This window comes from Oncorhynchus mykiss, chromosome 12, assembly GCF_013265735.2.
Source record: "Oncorhynchus mykiss isolate Arlee chromosome 12, USDA_OmykA_1.1, whole genome shotgun sequence".
NCBI lineage: Eukaryota > Metazoa > Chordata > Actinopteri > Salmoniformes > Salmonidae > Oncorhynchus > Oncorhynchus mykiss.
The window spans coordinates 29,841,838-29,866,198 of record NC_048576.1 but is presented as its reverse complement, the minus strand read 5'-3'; the positions used below and the strand labels follow the sequence as shown (position 1 = coordinate 29,866,198).

Genomic DNA, 24,361 nt, shown 5'->3' with positions numbered 1-24,361 from the left:
CTGTAACAATATTAAACAAAATAATCCAATACCACTCTGAAAATGTGACTTTTTAGGTAAATCAAAAACATACAACACAAATTTGTTGCTGTTCAAAATGAACAGGCTAATGAAAACAATATACAACAGAAGCATCACTTTAAATACATATTTTCCCTTCAGTTTTGTCTTTATAATTATAGTGTTAAACTGTTGATAAAGATCTGCATGTAATACCAACTAAAATACACTATTAATTTCTGTATTGTGCTATCAACTCAACCAAAGTGTTCTGTATTTCCATTTTACCAGGTGTGTAGTTAACGAAAATCAACCCTCGATGCCAAACTGTTGTATAAACCTTTCCCGGCAGAATCTGCAGACCTGCTCATATCTGTGACTGCATAATGAACACCCTTTTATGCCAATTAAGAACATTGTGAAGAAGCAGTGATTATTATTATTATTATATTATTTACTTGTTTTTTTACCCTCCTTGCTCCCAAAATTTCAGGAGTGCGATGAGCACTAACCCGGACGACGCTGGGCCAATTGTGCGCCATCCTATGGGACTCCCGGGAATGAACCCGGGTCTGTAGTAACACCTCTAGCACCGCGATGCAGTGCCTTAGACCGCTGCGCCACTCGGGAGGCCCAGAAAGGGAAAGGGTAACTAACCACTAGCTTACCTGAAATATATGATTCTTACATGATCAGCTTGTGTACATTGTCAATTAAATAATATTAACTTTGATTAGGGTGAACTTAACACACAAAATTAGTACCATCATATCATGTTTACAAAATATGTTTGTATGAATGTGTGTACCAAATCCATCCTGATTAGGAATCCAGGGACTGTGAGTGGAGGTGTGGCCATGTATAGGAGGGCCCTGCTTGGAGTAGAGACAGTGCCACTACCGGGTGGGGTGTGGTGGGAGCAGGTGAGTGGGTCAGCCTGTGCTTCTTGAGCTGGCCTAGCTCCCTGAAACAGCAGCCACACTGGGCACAGCGGTAGGGCCTCTCCCCAGTGTGGATGCGCTGGTGCTTATGTAGACTGTCCAGGTGTCGGAAACGCTTCTCGCAATACCTGCAGGGATATGGCCGCTCACCCGTGTGAATGCGCTGGTGTGTCTTCAGGCAGTAGAAGCGGCGGAATCCCCGGCCACACACATTGCAGCGATGCACCTTATCCGAGCTCTCCCGTCGGACTTCAAAAGCCCCTAGAAGTCCAGCGTCCCCTGCAGAGGGTGGGACAGACCCCATGAAGTTACCATCATTGTCACCATCATTATCAATGTGAGCTGGCATCGGTGGCAGTTGTTGTGATGACCCAGGGAGGTGGGACTCCAGCATACTTGGGACCTCAGGGTCGTTTTCAATTTTAACTGTTCTTTTAACTTCATCCACCTCATCGAGCACCTGGATCAGGCCCAGGTCATTCACATTGCCTGCTGGGTGACTCTGGCCCATCTCCAACTCAAAGTTGGTAATAGAAGTTCTGTGAGGGTCTTCTGCTGCCACTGTTCCCCCCTCCTGCTCCTGTTGAATTATTCCAGAGTCCTCTCCTCCAGTTGCACGGACTTTGTACTCTGAGAGAGATAAATTATATCATCATGATCAGTAGGAGACTTTTCATTTGTTGAGTACGTGAAAATAGGGGAATTCCATGCCAGCATAGCCTGAATATATTTTTGGTATCTCAGATTGTTCTGACAATTATCACATATAAACTTAATTGGGAAGATGGATGTTTGATATGCTTTTTACATTTGTAATCATGATAAAAAAATAAAACATAAGTGGCAATTTTGGGCCCTTTTTAGACCTATACATGGACCCAATGATCCATGAACCGTACATGATACAGACAACAGCTTAATGTCGTTATACTCCTAATTAGAGTGCTCTAAAATATGGAGAATCGCTATATCATAAAATACAATTTTACACATGCATTTATTCAACATTAAAACTAATATTAATATTTCAAAAGTACCCTTTTTGATTTGGGACATTGTTTTAAACAATATACAAGTATGTCACATTTCCTGAGTGGGGACTGTTACTTTTAAAGTTCTGATAAATGTTATGAACAATACAGTGAATGAAAAAATGGATTCAAGGGGAACACAGTGGTCCTCTGTACCTCAGTTGGTAGAGCATGGCGCTTGTAATGTCAGGATAGTGGGTTAGATTCCCGGGACCACCAACATGTAAAATGTATGCACGCATGACTGCAGGGTGAATCGGATAACAGCATCTGCTAAATGGCATATATTATAACTCCCTCTGATGGTGATTTGCTGAATCCTACAGGAGGGTGGTGGTTGGTTAATGAACTATAATGTCAATTTCTATGTATAAAATGGATCATTTCTTCCAAAGTGGCAGAGCCCACTCTGGAAATGTGATGTGTTTGATGAGTATATTGTTGCAAACAATGTCTAAAAAACAAGCTAAATCAAAAAGAGCATCTTATGTTGAATACATTTGTGAATTTTTTTCTAAAGAATATAGCCACACTCCATATTTTAGAGCACACTATTGGGGAGTATAATGACACACAACATGTCTGAATCGTGTACGGTTCACAAATCATAGTCTTTCAGGAACCGTGTGTCATTTTTTTCTCAAATTGTTTGTGAAAAGGGTCAAACGCATGTGAAACATCCTTTCTCCCAATGAAGTTGTGAGAATTGACTATAAAATCTGAGATACCCTAAATATTTTTGGGCTGAGCTGGAGTGGAATCGCCCAGTATGTCTGTGTAGGGCGTAAGCCTACCTTTCTCTGCAACCCCATCGTCTGTAATGTAGAATTGACCCTCTGTATCCTCCTCAGTGTGATGAGATGAATTTCCAACCTCTAATTGTGGCACTTTGGATGTTTGTGAGGGATTGGTAGAAGAGACAGTGGAGGATGTCCGTATTCTCCTCAAGTTTTCGCTGCTCCTGGGCCATTCATGCTGCACTGTTGGTAAGCAAAGACCTACACTGGGGAGTGACTTAGAAAACTGTGATCGTGTGGATGAGGCTCGAAACGACTTGGGGCCACGGGTCGTGAGCATATTGGAAGGACTCCCCGAAGCAGTGGGGGGAAAGAGAAAATGAGACTCTTCCGAACCAGGTCCTAAAGCACCCGATCTAGGCTGGTTGTGATTAAGAAGTAAACACTGTTTGATGTTCTTCTCGGCTGCTGTCATGTAGTACCGTGTTGCTTTGAGTTCACCCTCAGATACGTCAAGTCTCTCTCTCAAACTTTGGTTCTCACGATGAGACTCAGCAGCAGCAGTCCGAGCTGCGGCCAGTTTGATACCGACTACTCTAGCAGTTTCCTTCAAAACGGCTTCTACTGCACACCTCACTGCCTGTTCGATGGTCGATGCAAGTTCATATTTGAGGAAAGAGACACTGGTCTCCATCGTCAAACTCATGGTAGTGATTAGCTTGATGTTATGTTATCAACAGTTCGAAAAAGTTTCAAATGCAAAATAACAGAAGCCTCGGGATTCAGTCCCTGTTGTTTGGTAAGCAAGGTAACTAACGTTAACTGGCCACCGTGTTAGCTATCTAACGTTGGTTCGATAGCAAGCCGTCTAGTTAGCATCTGGCCAGACAACATACTTACTGTTTGCAATTCTTAAGAAAATAGCTTTTAACTCAAACAAATAAACAGCTAAATGAGTCAACTTGTTTCTCAAACAATCTCACTCAAAAACGTGATTTTTTTTTCTTCCGCCAACTCACCTTCCCACGTATTAGTTTTTGAGTGTCGCATGGTTATGACGTCAAACGGTGTATTCTTCTTCTTTAACAGCGGTTGGCATCCAACGTTATGGTGCATTACCGCCACCTACTGTACTGGAGTGTGGGGCAGAGACAGGGAGAAACTAAATCTCACCTGCCGGCCCCGTTGCTATTAAAAAAAAGATAACAACATATTTGAGACTATATCTAATGACGTTCTACTCAATATACTTTTTAAACTAATTTCCTGTATCCCCTTCTCCCTCATACAAGATCTCAGCCTCTCTTTCCCTCTGATACTGCCCACACTGTAGCAATACATGCTCCACAGTATGTGTTTCATGGCAATAACCACACTTTCCTGTTGGATGCTTTCCTATCACATTTAAGGTGTTATTCAACCGGCTGTGTCCCACCCTTAATCTTGTAAAAATAGCCTCCTCTCTTCTGTCCCTTCCTGTCGTCCTCCCCTCCCCAACTTTCTTCTGTACTTGAAATAAATGCCTGCCCTTAGTATCTCTATTCCATTGCTCCTGTCATCTGTGCAGCATCACTGTCCATAACAGGCTTTTTTCCTCTGCCTTGCTCTTTGAAACTACTTTACTTTATTGACTTTATTGTCCCCATGGGGAAATTGTGTTGCAGTGTCATGCACACGTTTAAGGGGCGTTTAACAACATCAACATCCCCACTATTAAGTGCTTGTGCCCAAGAACACTAAGGTAACCTGTCTAAATGACTACCGACCCATAGCACTCATGTCTGTAGCCATGAAGTGCTTTGAAAGGCTGGTCATGGCTCACATCAACCCATAAACCCTAGACCCACTCCACCAATCAGATGGATCAACACCCTCCCTATCTTTCTGTAGTATCTCAAACACTTCTAGATCAAATACTAGCCATGTTGAATTTACAGGAATAGCTCCCGTTGGACTAAACTCCCTTCCATACAGTCCCATCTCCTTCGCTTAGGCATTACCAACCCACCCAAAACTTACAGTGCCTTGCGAAAGTATTCGGCCCCCTTGAACTTTGCGACCTTTTGCCACATTTCAGGCTTCAAACATAAAGATATAAAACTGTATTTTTTTGTGAAGAATCAACAACAAGTGGGACACAATCATGAAGTGGAACGACATTTATTGGATATTTCAAACTTTTTTAACAAATCAAAAACTGAAAAATTGGGCGTGCAAAATTATTCAGCCCCTTTACTTTCAGTGCAGCAAACTCTCTCCAGAAGTTCAGTGAGGATCTCTGAATGATCCAATGTTGACCTAAATGACTAATGATGATAAATACAATCCACCTGTGTGTAATCAAGTCTCCGTATAAATGCACCTGCACTGTGATAGTCTCAGAGGTCCGTTAAAAGAGCAGAGAGCATCATGAAGAACAAGGAACACACCAGGCAGGTCCGAGATACTGTTGTGAAGAAGTTTAAAGCCGGATTTGGATACAAAAAGATTTCCCAAGCTTTAAACATCCCAAGGAGCACTGTGCAAGCGATAATATTGAAATGGAAGGAGTATCAGACCACTGCAAATCTACCAAGACCTGGCCGTCCCTCTAAACTTTCAGCTCATACAAGGAGAAGACTGATCAGAGATGCAGCCAAGAGGCCCATGATCACTCTGGATGAACTGCAGAGATCTACAGCTGAGGTGGGAGACTCTGTCCATAGGACAACAATCAGTCGTATATTGCACAAATCTGGCCTTTATGGAAGAGTGGCAAGAAGAAAGCCATTTCTTAAAAAGATATACATAAAAAGTGTTGTTTAAAGTTTGCCACAAACCACCTGGGAGACACACCAAACATGTGGAAGAAGGTGCTCTGGTCAGATGAAACCAAAATTGAACTTTTTGGCAACAATGCAAAATGTTATGCTTGGCGTAAAAGCAACACAGCTGAACACACCATCCCCACTGTTAAACATGGTGGTGGCAGCATCATGGTTTGGGCCTGCTTTTCTTCAGCAGGGACAGGGAAGATGGTTAAAATTGATGGGAAGATGGATGGAGCCAAATACAGGACCATTCTGGAAGAAAACCTGATGGAGTCTGCAAAAGACCTGAGACTGGGACGGAGATTTGTCTTCCAACAAGACAATGATCCAAAAAATAAGGCAACATCTACAATGGAATGGTTCAAAAATAAGCATATCCAGGTGTTAGAATGGCCAAGTCAAAGTCCAGACCTGAATCCAATCGAGAATCTGTGGAAAGAACTGAAAATGGCTGTTCACAAATGCTCTCCATCCAACCTCACTGAGCTCGAGCTGTTTTGCAAGGAGGAATGGGAAAAAAATTCAGTCTCTCGATGTGCAAAACTGATAGAGACATACCCCAAGCGACTTACAGCTGTAATTGCAGCAAAAGGTGGCGCTACAAAGTATTAACTTAAGTGGGCTGAATAATTTTGCACGCCCAATTTTTCAGTTTTTGATTTGTTAAAAAAGTTTGAAATATCCAATAAATGTCGTTCCACTTCATGATTGTGTCCCACTTGTTGTTGATTCTTCACAAAAAAAATACAGTTTTATATCTTTAAGTTTGAAGCCTGAAATGCGGCAAAAGGTCGCAAAGTTCAAGGGGGCCGAATACTTTCGCAAGGCACTGTATGCAGCGACACTCCCAATTCAACCTGACGGAGCTTGAGAGGATCTGCAGAGATGAATGGGAGAAAATCCCCAAATACAGGTGTGCCAAGCTTGTGGAGTCACAACCAAGAAGGCTCGAGGCTGTAATCATTGCCAAAGGTGCTTCAACAAAGTGCTCAGTAAAGGGTCTGAATATTTATGTAAATGGAATATTTTTATTTATTTATTTTTTTAAATAAATCTGTTCACTTAACCTGGAAGCCAGCCGCACCAACGTGTCGGAGGAAGCATCATACAACTGGCGACCGTGTCAGTGTGCATGCGTCCAGACCACCACAGGAGTCACTAGGGCGCGATGGGACAAGGTAATCCCGGGCCTATCAAACTGCGATGCAGTGCTTGAAAATTAACCCAATAAAATAAAAAATAACGAGGCTATATAAAGGGGGTACCGGTACCAAGTCAATGTGCGGGGGTACTGGTTAGTCAAGGTAATTTGTACATGTAGTTAGGGGTAAAGTGACTATGCATAGATAATAAACAGTGAGTAGCAGCAGTGTAAAAAACAAACAAATAGTCTGGGTGGCTATTTGATTAATTGGCTTGGGGGTAGAAGCCGTTAAAACCTCTTAGGGCTAGGGGGCAGTGTTCGGAAGTTCGGATTAATGATTTGCCCAAAGTAAACTGCCTGTTACTCAGGCCCAGAAGCATATAATTGGCAACATTGGATAGAAAACACTCTGAAGTTTCTAGAATTGTTACAATAATGTCTGTGAGTATAACAGAACTGATATCGCAGGCGAAAACCGAAAGAAAATCCATCTGGAAAATTATTTTTTGAGGTCACAGTCCATTTCAATGCTTGTCTATGGGATATACAAATAAATAGCTCCACGATTGCAGTTCATATGGCTTCCACTAGATGTCAACAGTCTTTAGAAAGGGTTTCAGGCTTGTTTTTTGAAAAATGATTAAGTAGTTGTAGTTTTTCCAAGGTGTCTCTCATTAGAAATGTAGTTTTGTTGCGCGTGAATGAGGTGGACTCTCTTCGTTATTTATCTTCCCTATTGAAAATACTATTGTCCGTTTTAAGTTTGATTGTTTATTTAGATATTAGAGTACCTGAGTATTAATTAGAAACCTCATTTGACTTGTTTGGACGAACTTTACTAGTTACTTTTTGGATGCGTTTGTATGCATGTTGAAAGAGTGGTTTACTGAATCAAGCGCGCCAACTAAACTGACATTTTTGGGATATAAAGAAAGACTATCGAACAAAATTACCATTTGTTGTGTAGCTGGGACCCTTTTTGAAATCTGACAAAGCGGTTGGATTAACAAGAAGTTAGGCTTTTAAACGATGGAAGACACTTGTATTTTCATGAATGTTTAATATTACGATTTTGTCAATTGAATTTGGCGCGCTCCAGCTTAACCGGATGTTGTCGATTTTGATCCCGCTAGCGGGATCCGTGCGCTAAGAGGGGCCTTTTGGACCTAGACTTGCTTTGAGGTAGCAGAGAGAACAGTCTATGAATAGGGTGACTGGAGTTTTTGACAATCTTTTGGGCCTTCCTATATACAGTTGAAGTCGGAATTTTACATACACCTTAGCCAAATACATTCAAACTCAGTTTTTCTGACATTTAATCCTAGTAGAAATTCCCTGTCTTAGGTCAGTTAGGATCACCACTTTATTTTAAGAATGTGAAATGTCAGAAGAATAGTAGATATAATGATTTGTTTCCACTTTTATTTATTTCATCACATTCCCAGTTGGTCAGAAGTTTACGTACACTCGACTAATATTTGGTAGCATTGCCTTTAAATTGTTTAATTTGGGTCAAACATTTTGGGTAGCCTTCCACAAGCTTCCTACAATAGGTTGGGTGAATTTTGGCCCATTCCTCCTGACAGAGTTGGTGTAACTGAGTCAGGTTTGTAGGCCTCCTTCCTCACACACACTTTTTCAGTTCTGCCCACAAATGTTCTATAGGATTGAGGTCAGGGCTTTGTGATTGCCACTCCAATACCTTGACTTTGTTGTCCTTAAGCCATTTTCCACAACTTTGGAAGTATGCTTGGGGTCATTGTCCATTTGGAAGACCCATTTCCGACAAAGCTTTAACTTCCTGACTGATGTCTTGAGATGTTGCTTCCATATATCCACATCATTTTCCTACCTCATGATGCCATCTGTTTTGTGAAGTGCACCAGTCCCTCCTGCAGCAAAGCACCCCCACAACATGATGCTGCCACCCACTTGCTTTATGGTTGGGATGGTGTTCTTCGGCTTGCAAGCCTCCCCCTTTTTCCTCCAAAACATAACGATGGTCATTATGGCCAAACAGTTCTATTTTGTTTCATCAGACCATAAGACATGTCTCCAAAAAGTATGATCTTTGTCCCCATGTGCAGTTGCAAACCGTAGTCTGGCTTTTTTATGGCTGTTTTGGAGCAGTGGCTTCTTCCTTGCTGAGCGGCCTTTCAGGTCATGTCGATATAGGACTTGTTTTACTGTGGATATAGATACTTTTGTACCTGTTTCCCCCAGCATCTTCACAAGGTTCTTTGCTGTTGTTCTGAGATTGATTTGCACTTTTCGCAGCAAAGTACGTTAATCTCTAGGAGACAGAATGCGTCTCCTTCCTGAGCGGTATGACGGCTGCGTGGTCCCATGGTGTTTATATTTGTGTACTATTGTTTGTACAGATGAACGTGGTACCTTCATGCATTTGGAAATTGCTCCCAAGGATGAACCAGACTTGTGGAGGTCTACAATTTTTTTCTGAGGCCTTGGCGGATTTCTTTTGATTTTCCCATGGTGTCAAGCAAAGTGGCACAGAGTTTGAAGGTAGGCCTTGAAATACATCCTCAGGTACACCTCCAATTGACTCAAATTATGTTAATTAGCAGATCGGAAGCTTCTTAAGCCATGACATCATTTTCTGGAATTTTCCAAGCTGTTTAAAGGCACAATCAACTTAGTGTATGTAAACTTCTGACCCACTGGAATTGTGATACAGTGAATTATAAGTGAAATAATATGTCTGTAAACAATTGGTGGAAATATTACTTGTGCCATGCACAAAGTAGATGTCCTAACCGACTTGCCAAAACTATAGTTTGTTAACAAGAAATTTGTGGAGTGGTTGAAAAACAAGTTTTAATTACTCCAAATTAAGTGTATGTAACTTCCGACTTCAACTGTAGGTCCTTGTTGGCAGTTAGCTTAGTCACAGTGATGTACTGGGCCGTACACACTACCCTCTGTAGCGCCTTAAGGTCAGATGCCGAGCAGTTGCCATACCATGTCACATACACATGGTTAGCAGATGTTAATGCAAGTGTAGCGGAATGCTTGTGTTTCTAGTTCAACAATTCCCCAACAACTACCTAATACACACAACTCTAAAGGTGTGAATTAGAATGTGTACATGTAAGTTCATGGATGAGCGATGGCTGAGCGGTATTTACAAGGTGCAATAGATGGTCTAAAATATAGTATATACATGTGGTATGAGTAATGTAAGATATGTAAACATTATTGAAGTGGCATTATTTAGTGTGCATTATATAAAGTGACTAGTGATCCATTTATTAAAGTGGCTAGTGATTGGGTGCACCGGGGCCTCCCACTCCTCTTTCTATTCTGGTCACCTCCCTGACCAAGGCCCTTCTCCCCCAATTGCTCAGTTTGTCCAGGAGGACAGCTCTTGGAAGAGTCTTGGTGGTTCCAAACTTCTTCCATTTAAGAATGATGGATGCCACTGTGTTCTTGGGGACCTCCAATGCTGCAGAAATGTTTTGGTACTCTTCCCCAAATCTGTGCCATGACACAATCCTGTCTCAGAGCTCTACGGACAATTCCTTCAACCTTATGGCTTGGTTTTTGCTCTGACATGCACTGTCAACTGTGGGACCTTATATAGACAGGTGTGTGCCTCTCCAAATCATGTCAAATCAATTCAATTTATCAAGTGTTAGAAACATCTCAAGGATGTTTCATTTTTTTATATACATTTGCAAAAATGTCTAAAAACCTGTTTTCACTTTTTCATTAAGGGGTATTGTGTGTAGATTGAGTAAAAAATGCATGCAATCAATTTTAGAATAAGGCTGTAACGTAACAAAATATGGAAAAATGGAAGGGGTCTGAATACTTTCCGAATGCACTGTATATGGAATTGTTTTAAGTTGATTTTGAATTTTAAGACCTCTTGAGGCATAAAATAAATATATACAAAAATTATTTGATACATATTTTGGGTCCGTTACTGCTATTAGCCAAAGCAAACGCATTGAATAACAGATTCTCTACATTGAACAACAGATATCCCCCCAAAACAATCTAAAGGAAGTTTCTATCCTATATCTGATAGATATTAAAAAAAGATCAGGAAACTTTTTATTCATTTTTTTTTACATGTATGTAACCCCTTATTTTTTGCACAAAACAGTCTCCATAAATTTCCATATTTTTTTTGACTGGTACCGGGAGACCTTCAGACAACTGTACGTGTTCGTGAGAGAGTCTCACCTTTATACAGATGGGTCATTTTAGTGTGTAGTAGCCCAAACTGTTCGGCCGCTACAGGCAGAAGTTGGCAGATCGGCTGTACCAACTTCAGACAAGTCCCAAGACGCTTGTGGGGGTCGTAGACTTTAGAGCTGTTATGTAAAATGTATATATTTTTTATGCTTGATTATATGCAAAGTTCCATTTCTGAACCATAAATCATCTTTCCTGGTCAATTTCCAAAAGTACTGTACTTATGTATTTCTTCTTCTTAGAATTAGTTCTCGCCCCTATAACACGGATGCCACTTCAAGGGGCCAAGGGGTCGAATACAAGTAAGTGAAGCATTATTCATGACAAAATCCATTGGAGGATGTATTCTCTCCTGCTAAGTACTGAATGAATTTCAGAGGTGAAACAAGCCCCTTTATTGTAATCATTCTTTCAATTAGGACAAGCATCATATTCCCCAGCATCATATTCACCACAGCAGCATGTGGAGGACAGCCATGTATGTAATTCATTCACTTTTCCCAGATCACTTATCCTATCTGTTCTTTTGTGCACAGTATTTCATTTCAATGTACTGTTTCAAACAGGGCCTACATTGAGACACTTCAATGTGCCAAATGATGGCGGTAGACATGAAGGTAAGAACATGAAAGAAAACAGAAAGAAAACAGAGCCCTTAGGGAAGAAGTTAAGGTGTTAAGGAGTGGGCAATCAGGTGAGAACATAACTTGCATATCTATTTTTGGTGTATAATTGTTTTTAGGGGTGTGACAGTGATTTAAGTGCTTATTTTTTTCTATAGGTCCGGGTGGTATCGGACCGATGGGCCAATGGGTCGGTAGGAGATTTGTCCTTGCCTGAAGATTTCAATCTCCCGATGGGGGACCGACAAGGACTGGAGTTGCTGGAGACCAGGCTGAGCCAGGACACCGAGCTCCAGGAGAGACTGTGTGCTCAGAAATGTATATAGCCATTGCTTTTTCCGGGAAGGAGCAAGAGACGTTCAACTTTGACCCTGTTGTTGCGACCGTTGTCTCGGATTTACACATACTATGTTACTTCTACCCCTAAGTCCAGGTTGGAAATGCACATTTGTGACTGCACTGGGCCATTAAGGGTAGGTTTAGTGTAGCTTAATTTCTCCCAGTGAGAAGTAATTGGTAGCTTGGTAAACTATATTTTCAGAGTAGCTTCACCAGCACTGTTCCTATCCTACTCTTACAGTCAGTGTCCTTAGGAACTGGGCTTCATATTGATGTGACCCAACAATGTATCCAAGGACTTCATGGCCATAGTAGGTGACATTCTCATAAAATAGGAATACATTGCATTTTATGAAAATGATGGTCTCTGTTTTGTTGAATGTTCACTGCCACCCACTGTTTAAGCAAAGAACTGAGCATCGAATCAGCATCAGCCTCTCTTGCTTGCAAAAAAAATGGAGAGCGAAATGCACCATTGTGTTTATCTAAAGGTTTAATCAAAGTTTTATGGTGAAAAGATAAGAGCGGTCACCTGGTTTTGGAATTGAATCCAGTTAACAATGCCCTTTTAAGTAAAGCATATTAAATGTGGACTTTGCTCTGATTAGGGTAGACCCTATTGGAACAAAAACATCTGATCATTTATGCTTATGTGTAGTTAAGGAAGAGATTTTTAGTGGCGTGTATAATATTTGCATGCATGTGTATTTTCAATCTGTGGATGTATGGCTCCTTGTGTCCATCTCTTTGCTCAAGCCCTTGCTGTTGCTAGGCAACCTATCCTCATTTACTACAGTCCCTTATGGCCTGCAGAGGGACAGGGCAGGTGGGATATACCATTGCCTTACTTTGTGTAGGGGAAGGATGCTTGTCCCTGCCTATAATATTGCAGCCTCGCTGTTTCACTTCCTTGGATGTCCAAGCCCTATCACCCCTTTGTCTGACAGAGTGCACTGCAGCCAGATCCAGAGATGGTAGAGTCTACTTTATTCTGTTGAACTTCAAAGTACACCTTTCGACTTTTCCAATGACCTTTTGCAATACACTGACACACAGAGTGTCAACAAGAGCAAATAATGCATTCTCTTTAGATGTGTGTTGATCATTTACCTATCCACAGACTATGGCAGATCCTGACTCCCATTCAACCAAAACCAGTCACTAGATTTCTGGGGTCAGCCCCCCAAATCAGATTATGAGTTAGCTTTTTTTGACTGATCGAGGGCCTAGGTAATCCCCCACCCTAGGGCCATTATTATAAATTATCATTAATGGTATGTTTGGTTAAACAATGGTCTGCTCTAGTCAAACCATGGGAATATATTTCTCAGGCCCATATGGCCATTTAGTACCAGCTGCTTGGTTCTGGTTTACTCCTGTCTTACAAATGCATTAAAATATAAGAATATAATTATGATGTATATATTGTGTGTGTGTGTTATGTGTGTCTCTAAGTTTAATGACAGTTTAATGACAGTTTAAAAATGCATTAGATATAAGAATACTGATTATGCATACTATGTAGTGTGTGTGTGTGTGTGTGTGTGTGTGTGTGTGTGTGTGTGTGTGTGTGTGTGTGTGTGTGTGTGTGTGTGTGTGTGTGTGTGGTCACACTGTAACCTTCACACAGTCTTTTGACAGTAAATAAAGACCAAGGTTTTAAAAAATCTGGACAGACAGAGGATTTAGAAATGAGCGGATTACTCACTATCATGAATATAAAACCATGGCTTGATAAAAACCCATCTCTCACCAGCCTATGGCCTTGCTCTCTCACACCCACATCTGCTAATTATAAAATAATCCTTAGGTGTATAGCCTACATCTCCTGGGATAATACAGTGCTTCGGAGTAATTAGTCTACTATGAGGTATTAATTACACAAGTAGTTTAATCAAAACGTGAAGGGGACGAAGTAAGAAATCTGCTATGAGTGATGAATTGAGGCCGATTGGAGCCACTTCAACAGTTCTTTTTTTCTAGGTGGGTGGGCTCTTGTAGTAATTTTCCTACATTGGAAGTAGTTAACGCTATAAGTGCACACTGTACTGTGAGATATAGTCGTAGGCCTAATCAATAACCAAGACACGAAAAGGGTTCTCATAAAGGAGACAAATGCGGCCCTGTGATGTTCAAGATCTGCAGTAGATCGAGGACCATCTGAGAGTCATCCCACCCGTAGCCTATCGAGTAGACATCAGGGGGGGGTTCTAAAATGGTACAGTCTCTCCGAAATGGGTGTGGTTGAATCGTGTTTACGAGATCTAACGTTAGCAAGCGCAGACCGGGTGATTTAATCTGAAACTACGTTATTTTATTATAATACTGCAATTCAGAGCTTTGAATACAAAAACACCTCATGCGAATATGCATTAGGCCTATTGCATGTTTAAAAAAAAAATTGTGTACCAATGGGTGGGTTTCCTGCTCCTCCGGCAAGATAGCCCAGTCGCTTTTAAATTATAATTTAAAATTTTCTCTCAAGAGTTTAAGCCTCTGTGTTTGGCAATTTATTTAATAATTCATTTTTTGACGAGGAGGCGACGGTCATTACGAAGCGAGGGAGTGAGGGGAGAGAAGGAGGAGGAAGATATCCGCGAACTAGCAGAGGAGGAAGGAAGCGAGGATCACGAAAAAACACAATCAAGAGAAAAACTGAGTCACAAAAAAGCTATTTACTAATTTCATATGGTTCAATGCATTTTCTTTGATGCGTGGACAGCTTGCAATTGTGTTCAATCCGCTCCAACAAAGATGTTTTCGAGTTTATGAAGGTCTCGGGCGTAGAAAGGCAAACCATTCTGAAGAGGAAACGGGAACACAACAGCAGAACTCATCTTTTCAAGGGGTCCAGTCAAACGGAGATATGGTGTCTCTGTACTTCGATCTAATATTTATTTGATGTGTAGCCTACATTGGAGATTCACTGAGCAAAAATCTAGAGAAGACAAGGAGCCGAGAGGATATTGAAAATATCTGCATATTTCTGTCCCTATATTGTTTTATTTTCTAAGGAAAAAGGGGCCAATAAACATCCCCAGCCTTTTTGAAACATTAAATCCCGACTGTATTCGAGAAAGACTACCAACCTCATCGGAAACATTACCTAACAGGTAGCCAGCCATCCATTATAAAATGCTGTCAGAATTGTCATGGATGTAAGATGGCTGGATGATGTAGCCTACCAGTGATGGGCCTATTCATGACTAGGCTCATCATTTCGCTGAAATTATATTTCAACTGTATGTTTTGGTAGCCTAAATATAGACATATGGACGAACCTCCCCACTGTACCAAATGTTGTTCTATTTGCATATAGCATAGCTTGCTGTACATTCTTGCGATAACCTATATTAACACAGGCAACCCCGTAAAGTGTTTGCATATTGAGCGGCTTGGAAAAATTACACGGTTGCCAGGGTGTCAGTGCCATTAACCACGAATGCCAGGGGTTTACTGCTATAATCGTGGAATTATGGCCTTAAATTCATCAAGTAGCCTAACAGCTACCTATATCAAGTAGCCTCCATACATTTGTGGGTACTGGGTAGGCTACTGTTGCTTGTAGTGAGGGAGTAGCCTAGCCGTCTGAGCTGCGCCCCAAGGCCGATGTAAGCAACCTATTTGTTGATGAGGGAGGGCTATTCTACAGTGTCAATGCTGCAATTTGACCTTAAAATGGATTTGACATTTTATGCAAGGAATTTATTTAGAATTCTATTATAGAAAATGATGCTGTAATGCACTCAATCCAATAAGGTTAATATAATGTGCTTATTACTTTAGCACTCTTGGTTCGCTGTGAAATGTCAACCGAATAGACCAAGCAGGCTATCGTTTGCTGAGCATGAACATAAGGGGTGGGGCCACACTGTATTTTGCATTAATTTTTTCCAAATGAGAAGCAAGTCTTTGACCTATAGTTTAGGTAGCTTCTGTCTGTCAGTGGTCATGGGTAATATATTGTCTTTGACCTATAGTTTAGGTAGCTACTGTCTGTCAGTTGTCATGGGTAATATATTGTCTTTGACCTATAGTTTAGGTAGCTTCTGTCTGTCAGTTGTCATGGGTAATATATTGTCTTTGACCGACAGTTTAGGTAGCTTCTGTCTGTCAGTTGTCATGGGTAATATATTGTCTTTGACCTATAGTTTAGGTAGCTTCTGTCTGTCAGTTGTCATGGGTAATATATTGTCTTTGACCGATAGTTTAGGTAGCTTCTGTCTGTCAGTTGTCATGGATAATATATTGTCTTGGAGAAAATGCTTAATAAGCTATTATGGTGACATTGATGGCCACCTATTCAGCACAGGACATGTGTTGAGGTCCACAACCACGTATAGTCAATAAGGATCATTTACATTCAGCCCTGCATTGTGTTTTGCATCATTTTATACATCTTTCAAAATGATTTTACTAGTGGACAAACACTTCTTGAACCAATTGTACCAGAAATGCTCCCTTAAAATGATGTTCTTGAGGGAGGGTTAGGAACTGGAACGTGTGTCCAGACAACAACGGAATGGGTTGGTGACTGCCTGACAAGGTGGATTGCATTGCACATACTGTCCAGAAAGCATTGGGGAAAGGAGGAAACCAAAAAAGGGCCATTTCATGATGTCAGTGGGCGATGGTGTATCATCCCATCCCATCCCATGATGCCCAGTCCTCTCCTCTCCCACCCTGGTATCTGATGGTGATGCACCACCACCAACCCCTCAGTGCTTTATTGGCTAAATGAGCAGCTGTGCCAGGAGACTGGGACGCACCAATTTCCCCTGGTCGCCTTCCATTAGTGCTGTGTGATCCATCTGGTTGGAGGTTCCCACCGGGAACAATGACCCAGTTAATTTCTCCTCTCCCTAGCCTAGTAGATGGTGATGATGTGGATGTTCCTGTTTGTTTGTGTATGTGGAGTTGGAGGCCTTTAATAACATGGCACATGTGATGTGAGTGTTAGGTAATGTTAACATTGAGGCACTGGGATTAGAGGAAATATGGAAAATGTGAACACTAAATGTGATATTACCTGACACTGCTGCATGGGCAGTGTACCTGTCTGTGAATGCATTTTATTTTTTTAATATGTGTTTTTTTACAAGTACCGGTACATCGCCACCGAAAGAGGTACAGTATCCACAGTGATGCAAATCGAATGTGCAAAGCAGAGTACAATGGTCAGAGGTGTTTCATCTGTGTCTTAACGGATTTGAATAGGCCCACAAACTCATGCAAATACTAGTGGCAATTTTTGAGTAGGATTTGAATGTGAAACCTCTCTCTCTTCGAATTCCCTGTGCATGTGATTAAAAACACGTCTGTAGTGCTAATCATGTTGATATGGAAGTGTATGGTACAACAAATACTGTTTTGGTGAATTTAAATAATACAAATAGGCCTACCATAGTATTTTCAGTCACATTCAACTGTGACGGTAACAATCGAGGTCTAGCGGGGGGAAAAGGTAGTAATTTGGAAATGTAGTTTGTGATAATGCTAGTGTCAGCCATTTTCAGTGTATTTCACTAGATGATCGAGATCTTGCTATAAAATAGTTTTAATTCGTTTTGATACTGCAGGTTGAACAATGACATTTTGTGTCCACTAGAATCGACCATAATCGCAGCAATGTTGAATCATTAACAAGTCCTTGTTAAAACATAGTAATAGCAAGATAATAACATAGTAATTATGCAAATATCCCACTGGCAAATTCCAAATTTAATGATAGCTATGCTAAATAGAGATTCAAAATGTCATTTTTAACATTTTTATTTTTTCAAGTAGGCAAGTCAGTTAAGAACAAATTCTTATTTATAATGGCGGCCTACCCCAGCCAAACCCTAACCCAGACGACGCTGGGCCAATTGTGCGCTGCCCTATGGGACTCCCAATCACATCTGGTTGTGATACAGCCTAGAATCGAACCAGGGTCTAGTGACACCTAGCACTGAGATACTGTGATTTAGACCGCTGCGCCACCCGGGAGCCCCCTTTTAGAACACAACACAAACACGCATACATTTTGTTCAATGTGCTTGTAATGAATGATAAATGCCTGCCTGCCTGCCTGCAGTAATCCTAATCTTGTTTCTGTGCATTAAGTGGTTCGTGGATATCAGAGAGAGCCCATTAAATGATGAAGCTCTCTCTCAGATTATACCAGATTAGAGATTATTCTCCACAGTTAAACCAGACAAGGCTGTACTAGCATAAATATACAGATTACAGAGCTTTACGTATTTTAGATGTGCTATGTTAGTAAACCGTGCACTTACAATTCTGAATTAAGTATTATTTTATATGCCCAATTTACTCTGATTCTAGCTGCCGCTCTGCAGCCATGTTTGTGATGGTGTTAAACAACTAGCCTCCAGGTGAAATATGCCAAAATGATTAGGATCAGATCAAACCCATTGATCAGGTTGAGACCAGCAGAGGACCACGAGACCTCTGATGTAGTTGGAGTCGATTACTCACCATGATAACACTGCAATCAAATCATGCAATCTGATACGCATGCCATGTACAAACATAGCGCATATTACATTACAAGCAGATTGGTTTGTTCTGACGCAGGCACTGTCCATCATTCTAATTGGACATTTCTGCTCTTAGATGGAGTCCTAATTTTGAACTTGATATCTCAGTCTGGGCGATCTACATGAATGTTTTAAGTTTAAATTCTCATGCTGTTTTTCCATCCTTTGTCCCCACCAGGTGACTGACTGAGTGACAGAGGACTTCGACGAGGCCAGGGACCAATCCAAAATGAGCGAGCTGGAGCAGCTGCGTCAGGAGGCGGAGCAACTTAGGAACCAGATAAGAGTATGTGTGTCAGAGAATGTTACTGATCTGGGCACACATTTACAAAGAGTCCCAAAGGCTAGGCATGCTGATCTAGGATCAGTTTTGCCTTTTCGATTACAGGATATATCCTAGATCAGCAATCCTACTCTGAAACGCTTTATGATCTCAATGAAAGCAGTAAAACCATTGGGTCTAGAAGAGAAGGGGCTTGGTGGAAAAGGGAGTAGGTCTAACACACCATATTGAGGGGTGGGATATTTGCCTGGGTGAGATTGAGAGAGATTGCTGATGCTTGTCTAACCACTCTCTGTCTCTTAGGATGCCAGGAAAGCATGTGGGGACTCAACCCTGACACAGGTATGTATCACAGATACCCACATAAAGGAGAGTATGGCTGTGTTTTGACAGCCAGCCCAATCCTCATCTTTTTTTCACTAATTGATATTTTGCCCAATCAGATCAGCTCTGTAAAAGATCTGATGTGAAAAGATCTGATGTGCGAAAAAAGATCAGAATACCATGCACTACATTGACACAGTAACCCTGTGATGAACTTGTCTTCTTTACATTGCTTTTCTGTGTGTTTGTGTGTCAACCAGATAACGTCAGGTCTGGATCCCGTGGGGAGGATTCAGATGCGGACGAGGCGCACTCTCCGTGGCCACCTGGCTAAGATCTATGCCATGCACTGGGGCACAGACTCTAGGTGGGTGTAACGTTATGCCAACCCATGAGGGGGCTTCTCCCTCTCTTCACACTCTCTCACTCATATACCACACATGGCGGTACAAGTGGTGCTTTTTTTGATGAGGCATAACACAATGGCTCTACCTCTTTGTCTCCGCAGGCTCCTGGTCAGCGCCTCTCAAGATGGAAAACTGATAATCTGGGACAGCTACACCACTAACAAGGTGAGAGCTGCACCCAAATAACAACATCTCCCCTGGTCTCACCAAGGGGCCTGGAAAGGTTGACTCACTCAGCAAACTAGGCAGCCTTCAGGGATTGGAAATGAAATGGGAGCCGACTGTGTGCTTTGACTCATCTCATACTTCTACTTACATCATAACCTACCAGAGTCACTTTGCCATTCAAACATTGTAAATTATATTATGCAATGGCTCCCCCTGAAAAGATCCCACAAATTCAATATAGAGGAAGCACAATGAACTACTATTCTGCTCCTGCTCTGTCTGGATGTGGACTTGGCTCTGGACTCCTGCCTGGCCCCGTTTACGATACTACGCTCTCCTTGTCCATGGCCATGCCTTTATTCTGTGACACACAGTGACCAACTCTTATCCCCCCCTCCAGATGCATGCTATCCCCCTGCGCTCCTCCTGGGTGATGACCTGTGCGTATGCCCCCTCTGGTAACTACGTGGCCTGTGGAGGTCTGGACAACATCTGTTCCATCTACTGCTTGAAGACCCGCGAGGGCAACGTCAGGGTCAGCAGGGAATTACCCGGACACACAGGTGAAGAATAATTACTACACACAAATACCTATGTGACTAAGCTTGAGTCATTTTGTGTTCATTTCTATTGAGAAATCATGGAAGTGTCTTAGCTAGGTTATGTGAGTTTATTTGATCCTCCCTGATTCTAACTTCCCCAGTGACACTGCATATGGTTGTGTATGCAGTTCAGTTGAGTATTCCTACCTGTTTCCTGTCCCACTGGGATCCCCAGGTCCCAAACCCCTAAACAAGGAAGACTTTAATTCACATGGCTAATTAGTCACAGGGCAACACAATTATAACGAGCTGAGACATCAGCCAGAAAACCTAGTGAGTCCCTTAGCTGTGTTACAGCGCTAGCTCACCTGGGGCTTTTAAATTACTCACATTCGGGAGGACGGGTATTGTTGAAATGAAGTCTTCCTCCTCGATCACACCTACAGCATCATTTCGCAAAATGGTACGCAGCATCATCTGGATATGTGTGCAACAAACGTTCCAACATTCACGTTCTGCTACCATTTCTGTCAAGCCGTCTACGCATAGTCTGACGCACGCACACGTTCAATAAATCCAACGTATGCACAGCACAGAACGCACTGCAACTGCCTCTGCAACTCAATGCTGCAAGGCAAACGCAGCATTCCATTGGAAATGAATGTACTTCTGGTGTACTAAAATGTAATGAAGCTGTTGGTGTGATGGAGGCGTTAGTAGGAGCACCATACATTGATATGGTGTGGTCAGTGTTCTACTAGATGTTTTTATTTGTGCTACAGGTTACCTGTCCTGTTGCCGTTTCATTGATGACAACCAAATCATCACAAGCTCAGGAGACACTACCTGGTGAGTCCTGATGGATCGGTAACCAAGGCTGATGGAGAATGCAAATATAAATATACTACAGTATATTGTCTATACGTAACTAGCTATGAGCTAGCCTAACCTTACACTCAAAATGATCTGATAGCAGTTGTTAAATCCAGTGGGTCGCTCTTCTGTTCTCTTACCCAGTGCACTGTGGGACATCGAGACAAGCCAGCAGACCACTGTGTTTTCGGGCCACAGCGGTGACGTCATGAGCCTGTCCCTGTCTCCAGACTTCCGCACCTTTGTGTCCGGAGCCTGTGACGCCTCCATTAAGCTGTGGGACATCAGGGACAGCATGTGCCGACAGACGTTCACGGGCCATGAGTCTGATATCAACGCAGTCTGTGTGAGTGTGCTGACCTGCTTTCTGTTTCATGTCATGGCAGTAAGCCAGGAAACCATACTCTAAGACATGTCACCTTTCCCAAAGTCCTTCATGTTAGCTGCACTAGCTAATTCTGAGTGTCTAATGTACCTAATGCTAGCTGATATAACCCATGGCTGTCACTCCCTCTCTCTCTCCTCTACAGTTCTTTCCCAACGGCAGCGCCTTTGCCACCGGCTCCGACGACGCCACCTGCAGGCTGTTTGACCTGCGCGCCGACCAGGAGCTCAGCCTGTACTCTCACGACAACATCATCTGTGGCATCACCTCCGTGGCCTTCTCCCGCTCCGGACGGCTGCTGCTGGCCGGCTACGACGACTTCAACTGCAACATCTGGGATGCCATGAAGGGAGATCGAGCAGGTCAGTGGGGTGTGGTGGGGTGGAGTAGGAGCGAGTGGCTGTCATTTAGCTGGCAGCCATTGTTGTATAGTTGTGTCTGGCTATGCATCAGACCCGTGACTGAAAACAACTGATAAGTTCAGTTCAGGGGTATTTCAAGATGGTGGATTGATGAGATAACATATGGTGTCCTGGTTAGCTAACACTTGTTTGTTTGTCCCTCTCTGTGTCAGGAGTGTTAGCCGGCCATGACAATCGCGTGAGCTGTCTAGGTGTGACTGATGATGGCATGGCGGTGGCCACTGGGTCCTGGGACAGCTTCCTCAAGATCTGGAACTGACAAGTTACCTGAGCCATGCACACACACACATTACACACACACACATAGACACATACATACAGACACACACATAGACACACACACACACACATACCCACACGCAAACACAATATTGATCATACAAAGTATTCACATCTCACATTTTGGTACACATAGTTTGCACACTGTATTCACACTGTACGTAAAGATGTACACATACACACATACACATTAAAACATTGTACATAATATATATATATAACGCCAATTAGGTATGAGTTTACACAGACACACAAATGCCACTTGCAATTGTACATGTTACCAATCACATTGTATGCAGGAAGAGTCCACCAAAATTACAAACAAATGCCCACACTACCCACAACAGATATATAGGTACACAATACACACACACAGTTATAATACATTTGTAATTGGAACTACCATTAAAGACGTGACCAAATTCAATAAAATCCTGACATATGCTAAACTAAAACACGCATTTGAAATGTCACAATTTACCAGATTTTTCAACACAAATGTGTTCACACACACAAACTTTAAGTGCATGCACACATACATGTGCACACAAACATACAAAAATATATACATGCACACACATCTACAGTACATGTTTATTTCTGAGCGAAACTCCAACTCTTGAGCTAAATGGGGGAGACAATTCTGTTTTTCGTTTGTTTACTCTGAAGTCCCAAATATCCTTAAATCTGATTTTCTGTGCTACAGTAGGTTTGTGTCTCTCTGTAACAGGGTGAAAAAAGTCACAGTTGAAGGAATAGAGAGTGATGGGCTGGAAAAGCATGGTAATAAGTGAATCCAATAACACTCAAGACACTACAGACAGGGAGATAGAGAGCAGAAAGAATGCCCAACTTTCCACAGTGACACTGTTAAAGGAAAATCAAGATAAACCATCAATTCTTAAAGTTTCTTCTGGCTCAAACAAAATGCTATCATGTAGTTACTGTTTTTATAGATATGTACACCCACATATATAAGTAAATATATGATAGTTTTGATTTTGATGTTTTTGTTGTATTAATTTTTTACGCCTATTTTATTCATGTTTTCCCTGTGTGCCTCAGATACACTTTAAGGATAATTAATAGAGAATAATGATGAAATTAAACTAAATGAAATCAATAAAATGAGAGATTCATAAGGTGAGCGAGATTATCAAGAGACAACTCTCAAATAAGCAGGGGGCAATATTCATACTTTGACTTTGTCAATATATTATGTCAACTTTATGATGGTATACATTGTACATACTATTAATAAATACATGTAGCCTCTCTTGCCAGTTTTGGCCAGTTGTGTACTTCTTTTTTAACATGGTAATTTCTGTTTAAAACCATGCATGGTAGTTTTCAAGGGAGATATATGGGGATCCTGTTCAGCACACAACTTCAACATAAACAGTGAATTGTACATGCTTTGATGACCCAATTTAACCTTGATGAAACCTACCTGATGTCCAGATTTCTGCTCTAATTTCTCAACACACTACTTACTATAGACTGATTAATGATATAAATAGTTACTGGTCATTTTTAAGAATGCTCAGATAATGTATTCATGTTGCGTTCCGATTCTTTACCCTTTTTCCAGAAGTGTGCACCCGTTCCCTCCCCCACATGGGGATTGGATTGGTGCATACTAAGACCAGAGGGAGTTCCCAACAATAGTTTATATGTACACTAGATGATAACCTGTTTTGAAGCCACTGTTCCTCCATCTTGGCACACCCAACCGTTGTAAAACATATTTTGGAAGCTAAAGAAATGCATTTATTTAAACGTCTAAATTTGTATTGACAAGTTTATTATATTAGACGCTTTAATGCATACTTATATGTGAGCTAAACATACAAATAAAAAAAATATTCAAACGTTTTCCTTAAAGTATAATTGTTTAAAGTTCTAATGTTACTGTCCCCCACTACAACATGATTTAAATACATGTCATTTTGTCCTTGAAACATTTGATTGAAATACTGTAGAATTCCATTCATTAATTTGGACTGCTTCATCCGGAGTGCCAATATGGCCGACCGCTGGCGTCAAAGCATCTCATTCGCCAATACATAGCATCAGCAATCCAGGGTTTATATACATCATTGGTTTCCACCATGTTCTTTAAACCAGTCTATTCCTTTTAATTCCACAAGGTGGAGTATAAATCCACACTTCAGGGAAATGGTTGAACATTGGACAGCAAGCATGATAAATGTGTCTGTTGGAGTGAAGTCCTGCATGATGGTGGTTGGGAACTGGAGGCCATTTATACAACACATGCTTAGCCCATTCT

At 41.6% G+C, this 24,361-nt stretch overlaps 2 protein-coding genes across 2 annotated transcripts; one reads left to right on the top strand and one right to left on the bottom strand.

The window, feature by feature from the left end:
• Positions 1–37: 37 nt before the first annotated feature.
• Positions 38–3,756, bottom strand: LOC110537399 (Krueppel-like factor 6). The gene is made up of 2 exons (XM_021623419.2): positions 2,767–3,756; positions 38–1,571 (listed from the first exon to the last, which is right to left on the bottom strand). Exons 1-2 carry the CDS (start codon positions 3,413–3,415, stop codon positions 823–825), a joined length of 1,398 nt encoding a protein of 465 aa, XP_021479094.1. The 5' UTR covers positions 3,416–3,756; the 3' UTR covers positions 38–822.
• Positions 3,757–14,054: 10,298 nt separating this feature from the next.
• On the top strand, positions 14,055–23,354 carry LOC110537401 (guanine nucleotide-binding protein G(I)/G(S)/G(T) subunit beta-2). Its single transcript, XM_021623421.2, has 10 exons — positions 14,055–14,959; positions 18,567–18,674; positions 18,975–19,013; positions 19,256–19,362; positions 19,504–19,567; positions 19,971–20,133; positions 20,895–20,961; positions 21,130–21,331; positions 21,516–21,732; positions 21,945–23,354. The coding sequence occupies exons 2-10, from the start codon at positions 18,618–18,620 to the stop codon at positions 22,049–22,051; spliced, it is 1,023 nt and encodes a 340-aa protein (XP_021479096.1). The 5' UTR covers positions 14,055–14,959; positions 18,567–18,617; the 3' UTR covers positions 22,052–23,354.
• The last annotated feature ends 1,007 nt before the right edge of the window (positions 23,355–24,361 follow it).

Coding starts and splice junctions, on each gene's coding strand:
- LOC110537401 (XM_021623421.2), top strand. CDS start 18,618: ATGAGCGAGCTGGAGCAGCTGCGTCAGGAGGCGGAGCAACTTAGGAAC. Junction 18,675..18,974: donor AACTTAGGAACCAGATAAGA/GTATGTGTGTCA, acceptor TCTGTCTCTTAG/GATGCCAGGAAAGCATGTGG. Junction 19,363..19,503: donor CACTGGGGCACAGACTCTAG/GTGGGTGTAACG, acceptor TTGTCTCCGCAG/GCTCCTGGTCAGCGCCTCTC.
- LOC110537399 (XM_021623419.2), bottom strand. CDS start 3,415: ATGAGTTTGACGATGGAGACCAGTGTCTCTTTCCTCAAATATGAACTT. Junction 1,572..2,766: donor CGATGGGGTTGCAGAGAAAG/GTAGGCTTACGC, acceptor TATCTCTCTCAG/AGTACAAAGTCCGTGCAACT.